General features: G+C 35.1%; 1 protein-coding gene across 2 annotated transcripts in view; it reads right to left on the bottom strand.

Moving 5' to 3' along the window:
* Positions 1-24321, bottom strand: part of adam12b (ADAM metallopeptidase domain 12b) — a 120578-nt gene that overhangs the window by 3056 nt on the left and 93201 nt on the right. The window contains exons 13-22 of one of the 2 annotated variants that reach the window (XM_051133660.1): positions 22783-22872; positions 22025-22220; positions 21520-21628; positions 18705-18903; positions 14789-14866; positions 13180-13288; positions 11048-11234; positions 9887-9995; positions 8096-8335; positions 60-229 (exon numbers count right to left, since the gene is read on the bottom strand). In XM_051133660.1, the coding sequence (XP_050989617.1) occupies positions 60-229; positions 8096-8335; positions 9887-9995; positions 11048-11234; positions 13180-13288; positions 14789-14866; positions 18705-18903; positions 21520-21628; positions 22025-22220; positions 22783-22872 (1487 nt within the window). The remainder of the gene's footprint in view (positions 1-59; positions 230-8095; positions 8336-9886; positions 9996-11047; positions 11235-13179; positions 13289-14788; positions 14867-18704; positions 18904-21519; positions 21629-22024; positions 22221-22782; positions 22873-24321) is intronic. The other variant, XM_051133661.1, reaches the window with a different exon arrangement.

The following is a 24321-nucleotide window of genomic DNA, read 5'->3' as shown; positions in this document are numbered from 1 at the left end:
ACAGTTAGTTTTCAGCCATAAATATGTGATTTTGCCAGCAGTATCACAATGGGACTGACCTGTTTGGCAGTGGTATGGCAGGGGGCGGTCGTGGTACTGTTGGAATCGGGATGGCTAGAGGTCCAGGTATCCGCACTCCCACGGCAGATGAGCTTTGACCCACCCCGTGGCCTCTGATTAAGGGGTCTGCAGGAAGTGGTTTCTGTGGGGGACTGGGCTTGTCGTGGTCCTAGAGATGAAAACAAGGTTTCATCGTTTGTCACACATATTTAAACTATTATCCAATAGCAAATTTCAGTTGATCTGGTTGAGGTAAGGCTGCTCTCGGCAGGTTCATGAGATCTAAATGGTCGCTGACGCCTTGGAGCTCACATCTCCAAAAACATCAAGGCAAATCTTCAAAAAGACATTAAAAAACTACATATTTGAAGTCTAAACAAGTACACTGTAAAAAATAAAAAACACAATTTGTTGAGTCAGCTTAAAATAATTTGTTACCCTGCTGCCTTAAAATTTTAAGTTCAGTCAACTAAAATAAGTTTATTCAACTTGAAATGTTAAGTTGTACTAAGTAACAACTTAGATATTTGTGTTTGCTAAACTTAACAGATGGGCAAGTAACCCAGCTGCCTTAAAATTTTCAGTTGATTCAACTCAAATATCTAAGTTGTCACTTAGTATAATTTAACATTTCAAGTTGAATAAATTTTTTTTGAGTTGACTGAACTTAAAATTTTAAGGCAGCCAGGTTACAAATTATTTTAAGTTGACTCAACAAATTGTTTTTTACAGTGTAAATTCTCACCTAAAAAAACTACATTACGTGATACAAAAACAGTATTATTCATAAAATTACAGTGGATTTGGGCATCAGCAATGATACTGATGGAGCAGAGTGATACAAACAGTGAAATGGTTGGAGTTCTGATATCATTAGAATATCACACTCCTCCTCCTTTTTGAAAAATAAGTTAATGTTTTTTAAATAAGTCTCTTCTCTCACTAAGCCTGCATTTATTTGATCTAAAGAACAGTAAAATTTTGAAATATTATAATTTATATAATTTTTTTTTTATATTTAGCATCTTTACTAGTCACATGATCCTTCAGAAATCATTATAATTATCTGATTTGCTGCTCAAAAACATTTATTATTATGTTGAAAACAGCTGAGAAGAAATTGTTCAGGTTTCTTTGATGAATAGAAAGTTCAGAAGAATAGCATTTATCTGAAATAGAAGTCTTTTGTAACATTATACATGTCTTTAGAATCACTTTTCAGCTATTTAAGGCATCCTTTCTAAATAAAAGTATTAATTTCTTTCCCAAAAAATTATACTGACTCCAAGCTTTTGAATAGTATAATGTATAATGTTACAAAAGCTTTTTATTTCATATAAATGCTGTTCTTTGGATCTGTTTTAAATATTGATAATAATAATAATAATAATAAAAATTCTTGAGAAGAAAATCAGCATATTAGAATGATTTCTGAAGGATCATGTGACACTGGAGTAATGATGCTGAAAATTTAACTTTGATCACAGTAATAAATTACATTTTTAAATATATTCAGATAGAAAACAGTTATTTTAAATAGTAAAAATATTGCAGAATTGTACTCTTTTTGCTGTACTTTCAATTAAATAAATGCAGGCTTGGTGAGCAGAAGAGACTTCTTTAAAAAACATTACAAATCCTACTGTTCAAAAACTTTTGACTGGTAATGTATGTATATACAAAATGCAGTTTTTCTGTCTCATTAAATAAAATCAAATTGATGCAAAAAGAACAACTGACAAATATGCATCACATTAAGTTCATTAGGCTTTTTTCCATGTTAAAACCACTGTTTTAAAATAATATAAAAAAAAGTGTTAAAAGCACTAGCAAACTAGTGCCACTAGATGGAGCTGTGATTACACTCCTCATCCTAATAAACCCTGTTGACAATGCAGAATAACAAAAACAAAATGTGCAGCACTCCCACCTCTCCCAAAACTCAATTCACCCAACGCTAAGTCAAGAGGTCATCATGTGTTACCAATTTACTCCGAGGATGAGGTCATGGCATACAGCTGTTACCTTTTCACAGCTGTTCCGCCTTGTTTTGTGGAAAACAATGGAGAAACTGACTAATCCCGAATGCTGAGACAACAAAATCATCCATTTCACATCCATTTGTCTTTCTGAAACTACATTTCTCCTCATTTCTGTTTCTAACCATTGTATAGAAGTGATTCTAAGTTCCTGCAAAGCCCTCATCCTAGAGAAAGCAATGTCATTATGGCAATACAAGACCTTTTAATAACGAGCGCACGGCGGTGTGTCGAGCCATGAGGCCAATTTGTGAGAACACCGTAAGAGGTGAAAGTGTTTCATGGCTCCCCGAGTAAATGTGAACTCAGTCAAGTAGAAAAGGGCACTCAAGAGCACTAAACAAACCAAGGTGATTTCATATGTAAAAGAGTTTAATGTGAATGCTTTCACTGAGGTAAGAAGAGAAACCAAGCAGTCTTCAATGTATCAATCATCTGTATTGTGTGGCACAGCTACAGTATGTGAGCTCTAAAAGGCCTTTTGATGAAAACGCAACTGATGGAGAGCAAAAAATGTGCTTATATATATATATATATATATATAGATACACTTGTATATATATATACACACTACCGTTCAAAAGTTTGAGGTCAGTACATTTTTATTGTTTCTTTTCTTTTTCTTTTTTTTTTTAAGAAATTAATACTTTTATTCACCAAGGATGTATTAAGTTAATAATTAAAAGTTTATTAAAAGTTAATAATAAATAATTTACATTGTTATAAAATATTTATATTTTGAATAAACACTACTTTTTAAACTTGTTATTCATGAAAGAATCCTGAAAAAAAAAAAAAAAAAAAAAAAAAAAAAATCACAGGTTCCAAAAAATATTTGGCAGCACAACTGTTGATATTATCCAACATTGATCATTCTAATAATAAATCCGCATATTAGAATGATTTCTGAAGGATCATGTGACACTTAAGACTGGAGTAACAGCTGATAAAAATTCAGCATTTCATCACAGGAATAAATTCTATTTTAAAGTATGTTAAAATAAAAAACATTATTTTATATTGTAAAAACATTTTGCAATATTACTGTTTTTGTTCTATATTTTCAATCAAATAAATGCAGCCTTGATGAGCATAAGAGACTTCTTTAAAGACTATTACAAGTCTTACTGACCCCAAACTTTTGAATGGTAGTGTACATGTATAACACTTGTTCGTATTCCATTCAATACAACTTAAAGGATTAGTTCACGTCGAGAACAAAACTTTACAGATAATGTACTCACCCCCTTGTCATCCAAAATGTTTGTGTCTTTCTTTCTTCAGGATTTCTCTCAAAGGGCTTCAAAGGGCTCTAAATGATCCCAGCCGAGAAAAAGGGTCTTATCTAGCGGAACGATCGGTTAATTTTTATTTTAAATGACAATTTATATAGTTTTTAACCTCAAATGCTCGTCTCGTCTAGCTGTTTTTTTCCGGTCATGACAGTTAGGGTTCGTCTAAAAACTCCCATCTCATTTTCTCCTCCAACTTCAAAGTCGTCCTACATCGCTGCAGAAGTAGCAACCCAGAGTTTACAAAGTGAACATGCAAAGATGATCAAACACACTTTACATTAAAAAAAAATATTAAAAACAGCGATTTAGGGCGATTTTGAAGTTGGATAAGAAAATGAGACGGGAGTTTTTAGACGTACCCTAACTGTCATGACTGGAAAAACACTGTTCACACAGAGCTAGAAAAGCCGAGCGTTTGAGGTTAAAGGGGTCATCGGATGCCCATTTTTCACAAGCTGATATGATTCTTTAGGGTCTAAATGAAAAGTCTCTAATATACTTTGATTAAAAATTCTCAATGGTTTTGTAAAACAACACCCTTTTTACCTTGTCAAAATGAGCTCTGCAAAAATCACCTCATTCTAAGGGGTTGTTCCTTTAAATGCAAATGAGCTCTGCTCACCCCGCCCCTCTCTTCTCTCTGTGGAATGACGATCTTGTTTACTTTAGCCGCATCTGAGGTAAGAGCTCATGTCAATCAACTATCGTGGGAGCGGCCTAATTAAATTAATTAATTAAAAACCACTGCATGGATTTTTTTCATTATAGGGTAGATTTGTACATACACTGCCAACACACATTAATGTTCAAACAACATGAAAAAGTGAACTTAGCATCCGATGACCCCTTTAAAGGAGAAATCCGCTTCCAGAACAACAATTTACAAATCACCCCCTTGTCATCCACAATGTTCATGTCTTTCTTTCTTCAGTCGTAAAGAAATTATGTTTTTTGAGGAAAAGCATTTTTCCCCATATAATGGACTGATATGGTGCCCCGATTTTGAACTGTCATAATGCAGTTTAAATGCGACTTCAAATTATCCCAAATGCGGTTGTAAATATCCCAGCGAGGAAGAAGGGTCTTATCTAACGAAACGATCATTATTTACATTTAAAAAATACAATTTAAATACTTTTAATTCTCAGTCCCTGAACTCTGTGTATTCTGGTTCAAGACAGTTAGGGTATGTCAAAAAACTCTGACTGTATTTTCTCCCTCAACTTCAAAAGTCATTTCAAAATTGCATCATTGCAGAAGTTCCGACCCAGTCTTTGCAAAGTGAACATGCAAAAAAGGTCAAACACCCTTAACAAAAAAGGTAAAACAGCGAAATAGGGCGATTTTGAAGTTGAGGGAAAACATGAGATAAGAGTTTTTCAACATACCCTAACTGTCCTGAACAGGAACAAAAACAGTCCAGGCAGAGTAAGACAAGAGGAGCATTTGACATTGAAAAGTATATAAATTGAATTAATTTTATTAAAATAACCAATCGTTACACTAGATAAGACCCTTCTTTCTCGGCTGGGATCGTTTACAACCGCATTTGGGATCGTTTGAAGCCACATTTAAACTGCATTTTGGAAGTTCAAAATCGGGGCACCATAGCAGTCCATTATATGGAGAAAAACCCTGAAATGTTTCCCTCAAAAAACATAATTTCTTTACGACTGCAGAAAGAAAGACATGAACATCTTGAATGACAAGGGGGTAAGTACATTATTTGTAAATTGTTGTTCTGGATGTTGACTTCTCCTTTAAAGAGTATATAAATTGTAATTAATTTTTTAGAAAATAACCAGTCGTTTCGCTAAATAAGACCTTCATTCCTTGGCTGGGATCGTTTAGAGCACTTAGAAACTGCATTTAAACTGCATTTTGGAAATTCAAATTTGGGGGCACCATAGAAGCCACTGCATGGAGAGAAATCCTGAAATGTTTTCTTCAAAAAACATAATTTCTTTACGACTGAAGAAAGAAAGACATGAACATCTTGGATGACACGGCTGTGAGTACATTATCTGTAAATTTTTTGTTCTGGAAGTGAACTAATCCATTAAGCTCTATAGACAGAATCTGTGACATAATCTATATGAAACTGCCTTCTGTGGGTTTTCTAATGGATTAACCTTTGGGTTTGTTATTTTAGAATACATATGTGTTATCGTATGTGTTATAACCAAAACACCCGTCTTGCACTTGTATACCAAGATAAACGTCTCCTTCAGGTGAGATTTTCCTAGTTGTGCCGGATCTAACCACAGTTCTCTGCAGTGCCGTGAAGTTGAGCTGAGATTCAAAGCAACAGATGTTCTTCTTCATGCTGTATGATAGCATATCCTGCCAACGTCCCCGAGCAGCACTTATCGTCTAAACCACATACCTTCACACACGGACGTCTCTCATCCCATCTCGCAGGAAAGCTCTCATGCACTCGTCCAATCTCATTCTCGCCGTATCAGTTTCACTCCTCCGCCTGCTCTGTCTACACCGCTCTAATATTTTTTGTCTTCGTTTTATCTTCAACTGGAAACTTCATATAAGAAATTTATGTGGTGTGTGCAGCAATGGAAATTTTGACTTCAACCATTTGTCAGTTGCCTTCAACCAGTGAAACGGATCCTGTAGAAGCTGTGTCAACTGAGGTCTTAGGGGTCATGTACACAGAATGCGTTTTTGCATTGAAAAAAGAGCATGGAAACAAGTCAGGTTTTTACTTATTTTAACTTTGAATGCCACAGTTTTTAGAATGCAGAGTCATGAACGAGAAAAGACTGAAAATGATGAATGATGTGAGCACAACTGTCAAAGACATCAGTCTAACATGTTCACACAGAATGCATTTTTGCATTCCACTGTGCTACTTTTCTGTTGTCTTTCTGGGTCAATTTTTCTTAAGGTAAAACCTCCTGACCCACAAATCTTCTGCAATAATTTTTGTGATTACAGGCTGTCAATGCTAATGCCAATTAATGTTCATACACTGTGTTCTAATAAGGAGCTCATGATAAAGCATTGATTTTACATTATATATTTTTTTCAAGTTGATCTGACAATATATATATATATATATATATATATATATATATATATAGTTAATAATGGATATTTAATTATGCATTCTTATTATCAACAATGAAACATTATCTTTATATCTAAAAATGGACATCCATCTTAAAATATCACAAGCACACAACATAACAACTTTAAAAATATTTAAGCATTTAAAATATTATATATGATTATATTCATAATTTAAATAAACTTTATTCAGCACTAAAAAATATTATATTATATTCATACTTTAAATAAACATTATTCATCACTGGAAATTATAATATATTCATACTTTAAATAAACATTATTCAGCCCTGGAAATTATTATTATTATTATTATTATTATTATTATTATTATTATTCTATTATATTATTACGTTCTAAATTTAAATAAACTTTATTCAGCACTGACAATGATTATATTACTTATTTTATATTATGAACATACATTAAATAAACTTTACATAATAAACTTCATACTTTAAACGTTATTCAGCACTGAAAATTATATTATTACATTATATTCAAATTTAAATAAACTATGTTCAGCACTGAAAATTATTATTATATTAGAATATATTTATACTTTAATCATTATTCAGCAGTGAAGTTCATTATATTATATTACATTATATTATATATTATATCATATTATATTATACTGATAAGTTAAATAAGCTTTATTCAGGAGTGAAAATTATATTATATTATACTTTAGTTAGCACTAAAAATTACTTTATTATATTATATTGGAAATTTAAATAAACTTTATTCAGCCCTGAAAATGATTTTATTACTTATTGTATATTTTTAAATATATTTATAAATTAAATAAACTTTATTCAGCACTGAAAATGATTAGATATTATTTTATGTTCATAATTTAAATATACTTTATTCAGCACTGAAAATGATTATATTACATTATATTTATTATATTATATTATATATTCATAATTTAAATAAACTTTATTCAGCACTCAAAATTATATTATATTTTATATTATATTATCTTAAATTATTTTCTTTTTAGTGCATTTGTTAAAATTGTATAGAATTTTTGTATCGCCATAATATTTATCAAAACTATATTTGTGCTCACACTCATCATGTTGCACTTGGTCAGTACATCAAACATCTCACCCTCCCGGAAGGTGTAGGTTTCTCCCACATATTGAATATGGGTCCCTTGACACCTGCAAATTATATACAACATCCCAGAAATCAAATGAAAGAAAGACAAGCCCCATTTCCAGGGTATCAAAGCGTTTTTTCGATGATTCAATCACAACTTGTCAGCTGAGATGCGTTTACCATCTCCACCTGGTAAAAATGAGTTTTGAATATGTCTCCTTTGACCACTTTTGTTCAGATTTCATCAAACTCTGCACAAATACTGACTGAATCAACTTGTGTATGTGGCTCACGAGCAAGTGGGAAATGAAGCGAATGAAAATGATAAAGGAGAACAGCTGTGTTTTTTGGTGCCAGTGTAATTTAAATTTAGGAGCTACTTTATTCATGTACTACTATGTGTTGAGGCCTAACTCAATGGGAGTAGTAACACAATCTCCCTGAAATGAGTTTTTACAGGTTGGGATGTCTGGTACATGGTGACATTCGGAGGCTGACAGCACTTACCTGGATGTTAGCGTAGGGCAGCTGGCGTGGGAGTGTGTGGAAGCCTGCCGTTCTGCCTGGCGAGTGAGTGTGTGACATTAGAGTCCTATGAAGCGGGACCGAGGGCAGAGGCTGGAGACCTGTGATGGGCATGGGGTGGCTGATGTGGACGGGCTGGCAGCGGGTGGGACATTCAGGCAGCCGACGCAAACTGTGAAAGTTGTGTGGGGGAAGGAGAGGCTCCGAACTGGGATGAGACGTCTGTGGAAAACAGAAGAAATACAAGAATTCAATACAAGCTCTACTGCTTGCTACCGCTAACCTTTAAGACCTTTCGAGGAATCAATCTAAACCTCTTTCTTCACAATTCAATACCATTCCAGATTTTCTTTCACAAAGGTATTTATACATGCTGCTGTCGCATGGCACATAGACTAAAAACACCCAGATAAAGCAATCAATCAATGTTTTATCATTCCAACACACTTCAGTCACCACTCTCCAATCACACTGAGGCCTGATGTCCCTTCCCTTTTCAGCTCCAACAAACAATTTCAATCATACTGTTATGCTAGTCAAGTACATTACACTGAATTACGAACATTTGAGGTTTTAGATGAAGATCTGGACTTTATTAATATTCTTTGAGGGTTGATACTGAAGAATAAATCAATTATGCACCTAAGTCTCATGCCGTGTACACAGAAAGCAAGGGATGAATTGGCTTGGACAGGCATAGTAATTCTGCGGGTGAGCTGACCTCATCTGCTCCTCGCTGAGCAGGACAGACACTGAGGTAATGAATTATGGAATTTGAGGTTTAATAAAAGATCTTGTTAGAACTTGTTAATAAGGGTGCAAATATTAATTTAGATTATCATTTTTCACAAAATGATACGATACATAATAAAATCTGGTATTTGGTCAAAAACTGTCTGCTTTGATTCTATTTAGTATCATTATTTCAAACAATATTTTCACAAATGCAGCGTAAGAAAATTGTGCTACTGAAAATACAGTTGAAGTCAAAAGTTTACATACACTTTGCAGAATCTGCAAAATGTAAATTATTTGACCAAATTAAGAGGGATCATACAAAATTTCAAATAAAATATTTTATAGAGTTTACATATAGACCACAAAATTCTTTATTCTTTATAAAAATGACTCATACATTTACATACACTTGATTCTTAATCTGTGTTGTTACCTGAATGATCCACAGCTGTTTTTTTTTTTTTTTTTTTTTTTTTTTTTTTAGTGATAGTTGTTCATGATTCTTGATTCCTTGATTCTTTGTCCTGAACAGTTAATCTGTCCGCTGTTCTTCAGAAAAATCCTTCAGGTCCCACAAATTTGGTTTTTCAGCATTTCTGTGTATTCGAACCCTTCCCAACAATGACTATGATTTTGAAATCCATCTTTTCACACTGAGGACAACTGAGGGACTCACATGCAACTATTACAGAAGATTCAAACGCCCACTGATGCTCTAGAAGGAAAAACGATGCATTAAGAGCCAGGGGGTGAAAACTTCCGAACAGAATGTTTTATTTTGCCTAAATATCATATTTTTCTTTAGTACTGCCCTTAAGACGCTAAAGAAGATACTTACATGTTTCCCAGAAGACAAAATAAGTTAAATTTACCCTAAAAATTCCAAAAGTTTTCACCCCCTGGTTATTGATGCATTGTGTTTCCTTCTGAAGCATCAGTGAGCGTTTGAACCAAGATGATTAAAAATATTATTAAGTTTTGGACATTATTATGTTGTGTGCTCTGCAATGATGATGAGTTGAGTATCACACTTACCTTGTCACAGCGGGAGTGTAAAGGTAAAGAGGCGGGCTTGTGTTGAGGCGAGACCCTGAACACTGACTGTGTCTGTGGAGGGCTGGGAGCTCGCTTTCGGCCAACTGATCTGTAAAATTAAGAGAGTTTTCAAAAGGTTTTAGGTATTAATATAGAGCGTATGATTACTACAGTAGGGATGTCCCTTTTTTATTAAGCTCTATTGCAGCATCTTTGGCATCTACCACAATTATTTTTATTTTTAAAAAGCAAAGAATCACGTGAATAGTTAAGGCATGTATATTGTAAGTAATTTTTTTTTTACAAAAGATTTCTATTTCAAATAAATGTTGTTCTTTTAACATTGGTGATAATAATAAATGTTTCTTGAGCGCCAAATCAGCATATCAGAATGATTTCTGAAGGATCATGTGACACTGAAGACTGGAGTAATGATGCTGAAAATTCAGCTTTGCATCACAGGAATAAATTACATTTGAAGATAAATTGACAAAGACAACAGTTATTTTAAAATTGTAATTATATTTAAGAATTTTTTTCCTACTGTACTTTTAACCAAATTTGGTGAGTATAGGAGATGTTCGTTAACAAATCTTCACAACCCCAATCAATTACTGACCTAACCCTACCTGTTTAAACCTCAGTGTCAAGATGTAAAGCCACTAACCTCTGTAATTCACACAAAACACTCAATAATACTAGAAAGGGGTTTGTAAAGTATAGTGCTTTTTATAGGAAGCAGATTCGACCCAAAGGAATTGCGTAAGTAATGCAGAAGTTCACCCACTAAGAAAACTATTCTCACCTCAAAAAGGGTGATTTAGACAGCTTTAAAGCTTAAATTATAAACAGGGTTTTACTGAATAATTCAAGCGCTTTAACAAAAATACAAGCTTCACATTTAGGCTTTTAAACCCTCTGGAATGCTGGCCCAGTTTACTTCCATTGTAAGTGTGTTACTCTGACCATGAGTAAAAATTATTTTCTCTGCCAAACTACACTATGCCCCAAATTTCTGTCGATTTGAACTTATGCTGAACTTGAAACTTAATTCCCTTAAGATTCAATAAAGCTCTTGGGACTCTTGGTGTCCCTGGATGGAAACCAGCAGGAATCCAGGATCAAACACACTTTGGAAAACATCGCTAGGGGAAACAGTACCTGAGTTTTTGAATGGCGCTCTTCTTATTGATGCAGAGCATCTGAACCAGCGCTTTCCTCTTCAGGCACACAATCAGTCCGGCCGACAGCAAGCAAAGGAGGGTGACCAGCGCGCCCACGGCCACAGCGCTGCTGTCAGCTGTTGTCACATAGGACAGCACGCACATTAATACACACACTCGCACATCTGTTGTACAGCACGGCACAGAATGGCACAGAGAGGGAAAACACAAGAAGTCAGAGTCAGGTTAGAGAGAAAAGAATCGATCAACATCCCTCTGTGTCTCCACCTGCATTGCTTTTACAAGCTGTCCCAAAGTTCTCGAGCGTCTGCTGAGTGACATCTAAGCGCAGCGCTTCGGGTTTCCACCAGTAAATCAATGACGTGTCCTGTCAATGCTGTTATGCTTTTCCACTGGAAAATCGTTTAATGGGTTTCGTAAGTACATTGTACTTTCAAGCTGCACTGTTCTATCTGCGGTGCGGCTGTCACAGAGGGGATGAAAGTGGTTAGAGCTAGTGCACTTCCTCAAGCAGTACAGTTGGAAAATCCGAACGCATTAGGCCAAAAAGGTCAGACCACACTTCGCATGTGGTCGCAAACAGAAACGATTCTGGGCATGCAAAATGTAATATGCATTATGTTAACTAGTAATTCATAATGAAATCTAAGTATCTATTCTCAATAGACGTTATCCAAGAATAACAACAGTACATGGTACAGTTAATGCAGTAAGTGGTAAAACTGTTTGCACTACAAACCGGTGTGTTCATAATTAAGATAATACATTAAAATAATATGGTAAGACACACCAGTTTGCAATATCAAGCAGCAAAACAAGCTGTTTTGTACAGATGAAACTACCTGGATGTGGATGAGACTGGAAGCCAGACTCATAAAATTTACAAATGGCCGTGCCCACTCTTACGGCAAAAATAAGGTGGATAGCAGGCATTTGTGACAACTTCTTCAATTGTAATTTTTAATTTTTTTTCTTTAATGTTTGTTTGTTTGATAAATAAATACATAAATAAAAACAAAGGTTACAATAATAATAATAGATGTAATAAACCTGCCATTGTGTGTACGTGTTGCTTTGTTCCTCTTTTGCAATTTGCGTTGGATAAAAGCATCTGATAAACTGTAAATTTGTAACTTATTTGTAACTAAGGTTGGTCATTTTGCCTAATTACTTTGTGTAGAGCTGCTTCTGTAATAAATTAATAAATAATGGTTTAACTAAACTGCCATTTTGTTTTATTTCTTTGTGTAGAGATGAAAACACAAAAAATCTGTGTAAGTAAATAATAAATACATAAATAAATAAATAATGGCTCACAAAAACAAAAAGTGCAGTTTTGTTTCGTTTCTGTGTGTCGAAAAGTAAATAAAATTTTCTTTGTGTAGAGATTAATTAGAATAATTTGAGCATTTGATTTGTCATTTGAGCAGTTGTTTTAAGAGTTGTATTTATTATTTGATCTTTTTAAAAGTAAAAGTATTTTAAAATAAAATGAAAAAAAGTAAATCAGTAAATAAATAAATAAAAAAGAGTAAATAAATAAATAAATAATGGTTTAACAAAACCATCATTTTGTTTAATTTCTTTGTGTAGAGATGAAAACAGAAAATGTCGGAATAAATAAATAAATAAATAATGATTTAACAAAACTGCCATTATGTTTAATTTCTTTGTGTAGCGATGAAAACAGAAAATGTCGGCGTAAATAAATAAATAATAGTTTAACAAAACTGATGTTTTGTTTAATTTCTTAATAAATAAAAAAAATTATGAATAAATAAATAAATAAATGAAGGTTTAACAAAACTGCCATTTTGTTTCATTTCTTTGTTTTCCGAATAAACCCTAAGAAGTCAGAGAGAGAGAGATAGATAGATAGATAGATAGATAGATAGATAGATAGATAGATGATAGATAGATAGATAGATCAGGTAAAAACTGTGTTTGCATACTTGCTTAGAAGAGCATGTGTCTGACCTTAGATTGGAAATGAGTATATAAGCACTGCAGTAAGTCTGGATTAAAGCATGTTAACCAAGTCATGCTGTATTAGCATAGTGCATATTGTTCTAGCAGGTAAGTCAAAAGTGCAGTTATCCATCACTGTACCGGCTTGTCTCATTGGTCCACTGTCGATGCTGCCGCCAAACCCCGCCCTGTCACAGAAAGGAGGTGCCCAGTGAGCTTCACAGTGGCAGTTCTTCTTGTTGTTGCATTCCTGTAAACATAAAGCAACAGGTGTCAACACCAAACGCAGCTTAAAAGACCAGGTCAAATTTCTCGCTGGACAATATCAACAACATCCTGCAGTTTAATGCTTAAGGAATTCTAGGGGATAATGGTATGAAATCTCCTCATGAGCATTCAGTTCATGGATGCTCGGTTCAATGTTGCATTCAAGGGCAACATTTTTCCATTTGCACAAAAATGCATCACATTTTTCCATCAGGGTATGTGTCAGGGGTCGCTGCATAAGTTGATTGATGTCACTTGGTGTTAAAATCACATTCTGAATATTATATGTCTGCCTTCTGAAATGAAACATGCAGCCATGTCTTTCCTGCCATTAAAACCCAAAGAGACTCTCAAACTCTTAACTCTCTCATCAAACTTTCTTGGATGCTGTCATGATTTAAAAAGCAGCAGACAAATCTTAAACTTTAAGTATTAGTGTGTTTGTGGACTTGATCTTAAGACCTCAAAAGACTAGAGACCAATAGCCTTAGTGGTCTAGTATTGGTCTCGTTGATTATTGGTCTTCTATTTTTCTAGGTCTGATTCTTTAGGGAGTCGATCCGTCTTATAAAATTACTAGTTGTCGGGGGAACCCAGGATCCCAGGATGGTGACATAGCTGCTAACATCTTTATTAACAATGATCAATTCGTCTTGCAGCACAGCTCCATGTAAGGAAATAGACCTTGAAGAAAAAGAAATCTACACGGATGCAATTGCACAGCCTACAGACAAAAGTAAGAATTCCAATTTAGGAAGCGTATAACAAGAGAAAATAAATAAAACATTACACGCTCGCACACGTGCCCTCCAGAGCTGACAGTGGGAGCAAATGCAAAAGACAAAGTGGGGGTGATCCTGGCCACAACATCTAGCGATTGCATTTTATCAGTCCTCCAGCAAAAAAAAAAAAAAATGCACGTATGACACTTCAATGACACTTTTAGTGGTAAACAAATGAATTAAATATGACTCCTATAACCTTATCGGAATGACAGAGATTGATTGTGAAGTACTTCAACAGCTGAGACAAGTCTCGAGTCACCCAGCATGCTAGGAATTTTGGGTGAACTGTTCCTTTAAATGTAACAAGCTTCCATGAAAGACCATGACTGACACGAGGTTACGCTGTGATCTGATTTAATACAGAATCTGTGTCTTATCTGTGCTTTTAACTGCTATTTCATTCGCAGCAGTAATCTAGTTCAAGTGAAGTTATAGTATGTGGACCTAGTTAGCTAAGTGCTATGATGGGCACATGCTGTCCCCTTGGCAGACAGCTATAATGTAATGAAATGGACGTTTCTGTAAAAGGCGAGACTTTTAGTAGAAGGCAATAATTTGTGCTGACTTACTATCAGTGTTCCCAACTCAAATCTGAACCTAATGCTTGATAACTAATGTCAGAGAAATTAAAGAGATTAAAAAACCTCTTTCCTGCAGATTTGAAGAAACTTTAGCTGACAGAGAAAAAGCAACCTTACCCCTCTTCCATTACACTTCCCAGAGCACTTGTGAACTCCGAAGACACTGACATTTTGACACTGCCTGTTCAAACAGATCTGTTATGATGAGAGAGAAAGACAGAGCGAACTGTAGGTTAAGAAAAAACAAGACATTTAATAGGTATCAACTGCTAGGAAACGTGTAGTGCCAGGGTGGCCAATATAATGCCACTAGTTCTGTTTTTTAACAGAAAATGAGGTATTACTTATTTTTACATTCCAATTCCGCATGTATATTCTATGTACTTATTATAGTAATTACAATGGCTTATTTGCGAATAAGCATCATTTCCATCTAATGAGTCAAAGAGAACAAAATCGTCAGTTCCTGATAAACTGGGACTAAATATCACTTACAAAAGTCACTAAATAGAACAATTTTCATATATGATAATAAATTACTTGAAACACAATAAATGTGGTTATTGCTTTCAGAGGTGGATATCTGCTGATTGGGAAGTCATGTAAGATAGTACTGGGAGGCAATTATACAGAAATACTTTGACGACAGACTTTGGGCATTTAAGAATAGGGGATTTAAGAAGACCATAACAAGATGCTGTGCGATGAGTTCAGTCCACTGGTTAGTCAGGTTATGCCGTCCCATAGCACAAAATCACATGACTTGTTTTGATGCGCAGGGAGCAATTTAGTCAGCAAATGCGTTTCCAGCTCCTTTTATTTGCATTATTTTTTTTTTTTTGCACAAGTCCATGCATATCTATCACTCATTTTTGATGCGATACTTCAAAATGTGCATGGAAAAATAATATGGGTATTAATTATGTACTAACCCTGTACTAACCCTAACCTTAAGCCATGTAGTTATGTTTTATTATTATTACTTTTTTAGGTAAGTACACTGTAAATACATGTAAATGCGCATATTGTAAAATAAAGTGCAAATGAAAATTACATATTTACTTACAACTAAACTAAATTTAAAAAAAATTTAAATATGCAGATAATGGATTTTATTTCTCACTGTTAAAAACTAGGGCTATCAAAATAATCACAATTAATTTACTACATCTAAACAACTGATAAATTTCTTTAGAATAAAATAATTAACATAATAAATCAAATAATTCACGATTCACACTCTGAAGTCCCGATCTGATTAATGATTCGCAAACCATCTTTCCACATCAGGACTCGGAGCATAGATCGCAAATCGTTTAATTTGCGTAACCCGCTTTGAAGTTACATCCTAAATCAAATGATTTGTGATATGCACTTCTAGGTTTTGATATAAAGCAAAAGATTTGTGAACCCGCTCCGAAAGTCATCTAAATGATTCATCCACGCTTTGAAGCCCTGCTCTAAATTTTGATTTTTGAACCATCTTTTTACACCAGGACTCGGAGCACGGATTGCGAATCATTCAATTTGCGGAATGATTCAAGAACCCGCTCTGAAGTTACGATATAAATCAAATGATTCACATATGTGCTCCGAAGTCTCAGTGTAAATCAGATGATTCGTGATACATGAAGATCCGATCTAAATCAAATGATTTGCGATACGCGACTTGAGGTTCTGATCTAAATCAACTGATTTGCAATACGCAAAATTCCGATCTAAATCAAATGATTTGCAAACCCACTCCGAAGTCCCGCTCTGAATCAAACGATTCGCGACGCACGATCTGACTGCAGCGCTTCGAAACAGTGAATCATGTTGGGACGCAATGGTTTTTAAATGGTTTACAAGTAATGTTGAAATTCAAATGGCTCTTTTAATTTGAGCTGGTTTTTGCTAGTGAATCGTTTGAAATGAAAAGTCATTACAGGTTTAATCAATCGGAGCAGTTCCAGCGTAAATTACTCACTCAATTGATCTGTTCCTCTTTTTGCGTCTTCAGCCATGTTTACACGACACTGTCAGTACTACTACTGGTTTAGCTCAATAGTTTTATGACATTAACTGAAATAGTATGACTTTTTTTATTGCATCACTTTTGCGTTAAATACAGGTGCATCTCAACAAATTAGAATGTCGTGGAAAAGTTCATTTATTTCAGTAATTCAACTCAAACTGTAAAACTTAATTGTATTAAATAAATTCTATACACACAGACTGAAGTAGTTTAAGTCTTTGGTTCTTTTAGTTGTAATGATTTTGGCTCACATTTAACAAAAACCCACCAATTCACTATCTCAACAAATTAGAATACTTCATAAGACCAATAAAAAAAGCATTTTTAATGAACTGTTGGCCTTCTGGAAAGTATGTTCATTTACTGTATATGTACTCAATACTTGGTAGGGGCTCCTTTTGCTTTGATTACTGCCTCAATTCGGCGTGGCATGGAGGTGATCAGTCTATGGCACTGCTGAGGTGGTATAGAAGCCCAAGTTTCTTTGACAGTGGCCTTCAGCTCATCTGCATTTTTTGGTCTCTCGTTTCTCATTTTCCTCTTGACAATACCCCATAGATTCTCTATGGGCTTCAGGTCTGGTGAGTTTGCTGGCCAGTCAAGCACATCAACACCATGGTCATTTAACCAACTTTTGGTGCTTTTGGCAGTGTGGGCAGGTGCCAAATCCTGCTGGAAAATGAAATCAGCATCTTTAAAAACCTGATCAGCAGAAGGAAGCATGAAGTGCTCTAAAATTTCTTGCTAAACGGGTGCAGTGACTTTGGTTTTCAAAAAACACAGTGGACCAACACCAGCAGATGACATTGCACCCCAAATCATCACAGACTGTGGAAACTTAACACTGGACTTCAAGCAACTTGGGCTATGAGCTTCTCCACCCTTCCTCCAGACTCTAGGACCTTGGTTGAAATGAAATACAAAACTTGCTCTCATCTGAAAATAGGACTTTGGACCACTGGGCAACAGACCATTCCTTCTTCTACTTAGCCCAGGTAAGACGCCTCTGACGTTGCCTGTGGTTCAGGAGTGGCTTAACAAGAGGAATACGACAACTGTAGCCAAAATCCTTGACACGTCTGTGTGTGGTGGCTCCTGATGCCTTGACCCCAGCCTCAGTCCATTCCTTGTCAAGTTCACTCAAATTCTTGAATCGATTTTGCTTGACAAGCCTCTCAAGGCTGCGGTTCTCTCGGTTGGTTGTGCATCTTTTTCTTCCACACTTTTTCCTTCCACTCAACTTTCTGTTAACATGCTTGGATACAGCACTCTGTGAACAGCCGGCTTCTTTGGCTATGAATGTTTGTGGCTTACCCTCCTTGTGAAGGGTGTCAATAATTGTCTTCTGGACAACTGTCAGATCAACAGTCTTTCCCATGATTGTGTAGCCTAGTGAACCAAATTGAGAGACTAGTTTAAAGGCTCAGGAAACTTTTGCAGGTGTTTTCAGTTGATTAGCTGATTGGCATGTCACCATATTCTAATTTGTTGAGATGGTTGGATAATTGGTGGTTTTTTGTTAAATGTGAGCCAAAATCATCACAATTAAAAGAACCAAACACTTAAACTACTTCAGTCTGTGTGCACTAAATTTATTTAATACATGAGTTTCACAATTTGAGTTGAACTACTGAAATAAGTGAACTTTTCCATGACATTCTAATTTATTCAAAAATTAAACACTTATTTCGTAGAAATATTGTCTTTCAAAAAAAAGCACTTTTCAAGTACGTATTCGGGAATTTTGCTATTTTCATGTTTTTTCAGGCCTCAAATTTCAAAAAGTCAAATTCAAGTACTTCAAGCACTTTAAGCACCTTGCATAAACCCTGCTATTTAATTAATCAAATTAGTCATTTTAAAATATATTCAGTCTTTTTCCCTCAAATAATATAATAGTGGATATTGAAACTGAACAAAATATCATCTTAACCTGGCAGATAAACCACTAGAATAAATTATTGATTACACAGTTTATCTCTAGTATTTACACCATGTGATTATTTATTCTCATACCATTCCCTCAGCACACTTAGTGCCTGCCAATACCAGTCCTGGATCAGGCATATCGTCACCCAGGTACACGTGTGTTCCACGGCACAGAATGCGTCCACCCTCCTGCAGAGGTATGTTTGTCTCTATGGAAACCGCATTGGTTCCGATCACCGGCCTGTTAGCACCTCCTTGGCACTGAATTTTCCCACACCTAGCATCCCTGTTTAAATCACACAGACAATGAGTGAGCATGCAACAACAGTGCTAAATGTTTTTACACTGAATAAATGGGATAAGGTGATAAAACGAGTGAAAAACAGAGAGGAGATTGTGTTGTCTTGAGGTAATCTCGCCTTTCACACCCTCTCACTCATGTGTTAGGAGCAGAGAGTGTAATTAATAGTGACAAGAGATTACATGCAAAACCATGGGGCTGCCACTGTCGCTGAATAATAATGACATGGCTACAAAGAAATTAATAAAATTACATTCATTACAACATGTTTGATGGGCCATCCCATCATAATTAGACAGCTAATGACACTAATGAATTGGGACAACCTTAAGCAATAGTATTTTTCATTTCACACTAATTTCTTTTTGTTTTGAGAATGTGTGTCATGAAAATTGTTATTTTTGTGTCAGTCATTGGTTCTAATTTTTAATTATGCATGCTGTACTGGCACTAGGGGTGGGCGATATGACCAAAATCTAGTATCAAGAATAAGAGTCATATTATTTTATGGTAACAATATATATCACAATATAGTTATTTCTGCTTTAAATAAGGTCTTTATGATATCAACATTTTTGATACCACAGAAATTGTACAAGTTTGGTCACCAATGTCAATATCACAAAAAAAATAATACTAGCCTAAAAAAAGCTCACTGAAGAAAAGTAAACAGTCAGCGATTAAATAAAAATAAGAAACTACTTACAAGCAATAGGACAAAAAACTAAAGTAGAACAAATAAATGTGACCCTGGACCACAAAACCAGTCATAAGTGTCAGTTTTTTGAAACTGAGATTTATACATCATCTGAAAGCTGAAAAAATAATAAGCCACTGAAGCCATTGAAGTATGGTTTGTTAGATTAGGACACTATCTGGCTGAGATATAACTTTCAAAATCTGGAATCTGAGGGTGCAATAAAATCTAAATACTGAGAAAAACGCATTTAAAGTTGTTTAAATGAAGTTCTTAGCAATGCATATTACTAATAAAAAATTATGTTTTGATCTATTTACAGTATGAAATTTACAAAAGCTCTTCATGGAACATGATTTTAACCTAATATCCTAATGACCATAAAACAAAAATCAATAATTTTGACCCATACAGTGTATTGTTGGCTATTGCTACAAATATACCCGTGCTGCTTACGACTGGTTTTGTAGTCCAGGGTCACATTTAAGAAACACACTGTATGAAGTAATCAAATGCATTAAAAAAACTGCATATTCTTCTGTGTTTAAATTAAATACATATTTCTTCTTATTAAAGTTTCAGAAGTGATTTAGTCAAGAGCAGTGAGAGATTTTCTCTCTTTTGTTGTTTGATTAACATGAATGACAGGAACATCAGACTGCTGTCACTTTAAGAGCAATGTAAAAACTGTTACATGTGTGTTTTCTTTCTCAGCTGTTTGCTTTCACGCAAGACCAAAATTACTGTGTTTACGAGGATACTTGCAAGTAGGGATGGGTGATATGGGCTTGTATCACGATAATTTCTGGTGTTATTGCGATAACGATATCAATGACAATAATTCAGGGAATCCTGTGTCTTTAAAGAAAAGTATTATCTTTCCTGTTTTTACCCAAAATAGAGTATAACTGAGTACAAACATACAATGTAATGGCTGTTTAATTCATTGGAAGCCAGAGGGCGCCTTTGCACAGAAACTCCATATATGCTTTACAGCACAAGTAGTAGTGCTGACGACCTCCAGGAAATCTAATCCAGTTATCGCTGTTGCTGAATAAAACGCAGATAGAGACATTTCAACTGAGGAAACTTGACAATAAACATACGATTGGTACAATATATGGTTTGTCTGTGTTCTTCAAGCAATCTTGGGTATTTTAAGGATGAAGTATATTTATAATGCAATGCTAATCGACTTTTATAATACTATAAAATAGTATGATTTCTGCCTCATTCTGTGATATAAAGCCACATCTGATCGCAAAAGGGTATTTCAAACACTCGACCAATTTAGAGAAAAAATTTTTGTTTGTTGGACAACAGGTTTGTAAATAGGCTCATACACATGTAAAACTGTATCGCACACATGCTATTGTTGACTTTATTGTTATTATCACAGGAAGGCTAATATCACAAATGATAAGATATCGTCCATCCCTACTGGCAACATGGACATTTTGACGTTCAAGGCCTATAAATTGGTAAAAAATAACTCTGTTCAATACTGTATGAACAGTCTTCACATGCGCTCAGAAACTGTCTATCATACAGTGTGCATATAGCAAAATGAGTTCTCTTTTGCTGCTGATTGTGTTTCAACAGCTTAAAATCACTTGTTTTTAAACCGCAATGCCTAAAAATGCTTAAAAACTATACATTTTCATGACCACGTAGCACAGCAATGTTGAAAATCTCGGTATATCACCCACCCCTAATTGAAACTATAAAAACAAAGCATTCATATTGCCAAAGCAGCACAAAATTAAGCAGAATAAAAATTTACAAAGGAGCAAAGTAGTAATTTAGCAAACAAAACAGAACAACACTGTCTCAAACACAAAGGAAAACAAGTAAAAGTAAAAGGTTAAAGGCCAAAGTGCTGTAATATCATGCCCTGACTGTACCTTGCTTGACATTTAGCAAAGGAACCTTTGGAGTCTTTTCCACAATTTCCATAGGGATCACCTGCAGAGTTTACTCTTTCAAAACAGATTCCCGGGGCAGGTTTTGCTCCTGGAGGACGAGAAAGAATAAAATAAAACAGCATATGCCCACTGTCAGAGATGGAAATATGACACTGTACAATCCTTCCATCTTGTTTCAGGTTGTATATAAACCAAAAACAGATGAAAGGATAACATGTGTCAGACTGTGGCCTGAATCCTTTTGGAAGGTAGTATGAACAGACATATGGAATAAATAACAGCAATCAGTGTGAGCTTTCATATTGCTGAATGCATGCAGGACTGAACAGGAAGCTCTGACCTGACAATGGTTACATATGGAATTACAGTGTCAAAAATGTATGATTAATGAAACGTGTATCTGCAGAACCCCAGAATCAATTTTCAGTCAACCAAATAAGGAACCCTGCAGCTATCCGCATATTGAAGCTTCAGAGGTACCAACCTGGTCCCCACAGAGTGATGCATTGCTGCTCATGAGTCTGACAGATGCCGTTGTAGCAGTAACCATCCATATTGTGGCACGCGTGTCCGTCGTGCAGGTACACATTGGCAGGGCAGTGGGGGTTTGTTCCGGTACAGAACTCTGGTAAGTCACAGGAGTTACTGGACTCTCTACAAGGAGTCCCAGCTGGTTTCAACTGCACAGACACACAAAAAAAAAAGCTTCAGACAACAATAGAAAGCAAACTTAAAGTGCACAGTGTCACCTAAAGGGGGTTTCTTTCAACATAAAGCAAAGAGAAATATATACTCAACTCCAAAGCGAGCACTCAAACTCAAAGTTGCCTCCATAGTCAGTTGTTTCTACAAAGTAAAATTCATGGAAAAGTTCTTCCAAAGAAACTAAATACAGTCCAAAAAGTGGCAAGACTAAATACTTTTAGTTGCCATTTTTATTTAATGAAGCACTATGTTGAAAGCTTGTTGTAAAGTCTGTGTTAACATGTATTCCTGTTCTGGGGTCTGTACCAGAGGGCCCTGGTCTGGCTTCTTTCCTCAGTAAGTAAGTGAGCTGAGTGCTCTGATTTATGTGTCTGGAGGCCTGAGAGGAAACTGAGTGTCTGTGTTTGGAACGCAAATGTCGGTTCATGTTGCACTTATTAATGGAGCAAGGAGAATGTGATTTCCACGCCTTTATAATACAAACAGAGAAAGAATGAATGATGAGAAAAGAAGGACAGGAGAGATTTACAAAGGTACCTGGCAGTCTTCGCAGCACTGTCCATGGGCGCACACAGCATCTCCCTTGAGAGTGCAGGTCGTAGCGTTACAGCAGGGGTTCTGACACTCCTAAAAAACACATGAATGACAATGGATTTGAAGGCATCGTGTGTCATTGTATAGCATGTGGAAAAGTTATGTCAATCATAGCACACTTCATTTAAAGGATTAATTCTGCCATTAATTACTCACCCTCATATCGTTCCAAACCCGTAAGACCTTTGTTTGTTTTCAGAACACAAATTATGATATTTTTGATGAAATCCAAGAGCTTTTTGACCTTGCATAGACAGCAGCACAACTGACACGTTCAAGGCCCAGAAAGGTAGAAAGGACATCGTTAAAATAGTCCACGTGACATTAGTGGTTGAATCGTGATGTTATAAAGCTACAAGAATACTTTTTGTGCGCAGGTACTCTCGTGAATGCATGTTGAAGACTGACACGGAAGACAAGAAATGGTTGAACAACGGTCTTTTGGTTTTCTTTGAGTAAAAAAGCATTATTATAGCTTCATAAAATTATGGTTGATCCACTGCTGTCACATGGACTATTTTAATGATGTCCTACTTTTCTGGGCCTTGAATGTGTCAGTTGCATTGCTGTCTATGCAGGGTCAGAAAGCTCTCGGATTTCATCAAAAATATCTTAATTTATATTCTGAAGATGAACGAAGGTCTTACGGGTTGGAACGACATGAGGGTGAGTAATTAATGACAGAGTTTTAATTTGTGGGAGAACTATTCCTTTAACTATTGAAGTCAAAATATCAAACAGATTGTTAAATTTTAAGGGTCAGAAAGAAGGTGAAAATGTGTGTCATTCAAAGACCCTATAGACCAAAAGCAAAAAACAAACAAAAAAAGGTAACACTTTAGTTTAGGGACCAGTTCTCACTTTTAACTAGTTGTTTATTAGCATGTTTATTATGAATACATTGGCTGTTTCTTAGTACTTATAAAACACATATTCTGCATGGCCATTTTCTACATCACTAATCCTACCCAAGATCTAAACTTAACAACTACCTTACTAATAAGCAGCAAATTAGGACTTTACTGAGGTAAAAAAGGGTTTGTTAATAGCAAGAATTGGACCATAGAAATAAAGTATGACCAAAACAAATAAACAAAAAAGCAGTAAGCAAAAGCAAAACAAGCAAAATAAACCAAAACCGAAAATTAAAAAAATACAAGAACAACAACAAAAGAAGCAAAGTAAACAAAATGCAAAAACAAGTAAACAATGAAAAACAAGTTTAGAAAATAAAAGAGAAAAAATAAACAAAAAGACAAAACAGTCATCACAAAACAAGCTAAGTAAACAAAGAAGAACAACAAAAAACTAAACAAGGAAAGTAAACAAAGAACAAAAAACAAAACAACAAATAAATAAAGCAAAACAAGCAAATTACTGTAAATGAAGAACAAACCAACAAAACAAAAGCAAAACAATGAAAAAATGAAACTAAAAAAAAAATAAAAAAAAATAAAGATTAAGACATTTTAATAGAGGTCA

The sequence above is a fragment of the Labeo rohita genome, chromosome 17 (genome assembly GCF_022985175.1).
Source record: "Labeo rohita strain BAU-BD-2019 chromosome 17, IGBB_LRoh.1.0, whole genome shotgun sequence".
In the NCBI taxonomy this organism is placed as follows: domain Eukaryota; kingdom Metazoa; phylum Chordata; class Actinopteri; order Cypriniformes; family Cyprinidae; genus Labeo; species Labeo rohita.
The sequence above is the reverse complement of the archived record's forward strand: the minus strand, read 5'-3'. Positions and strand labels throughout refer to the sequence as shown.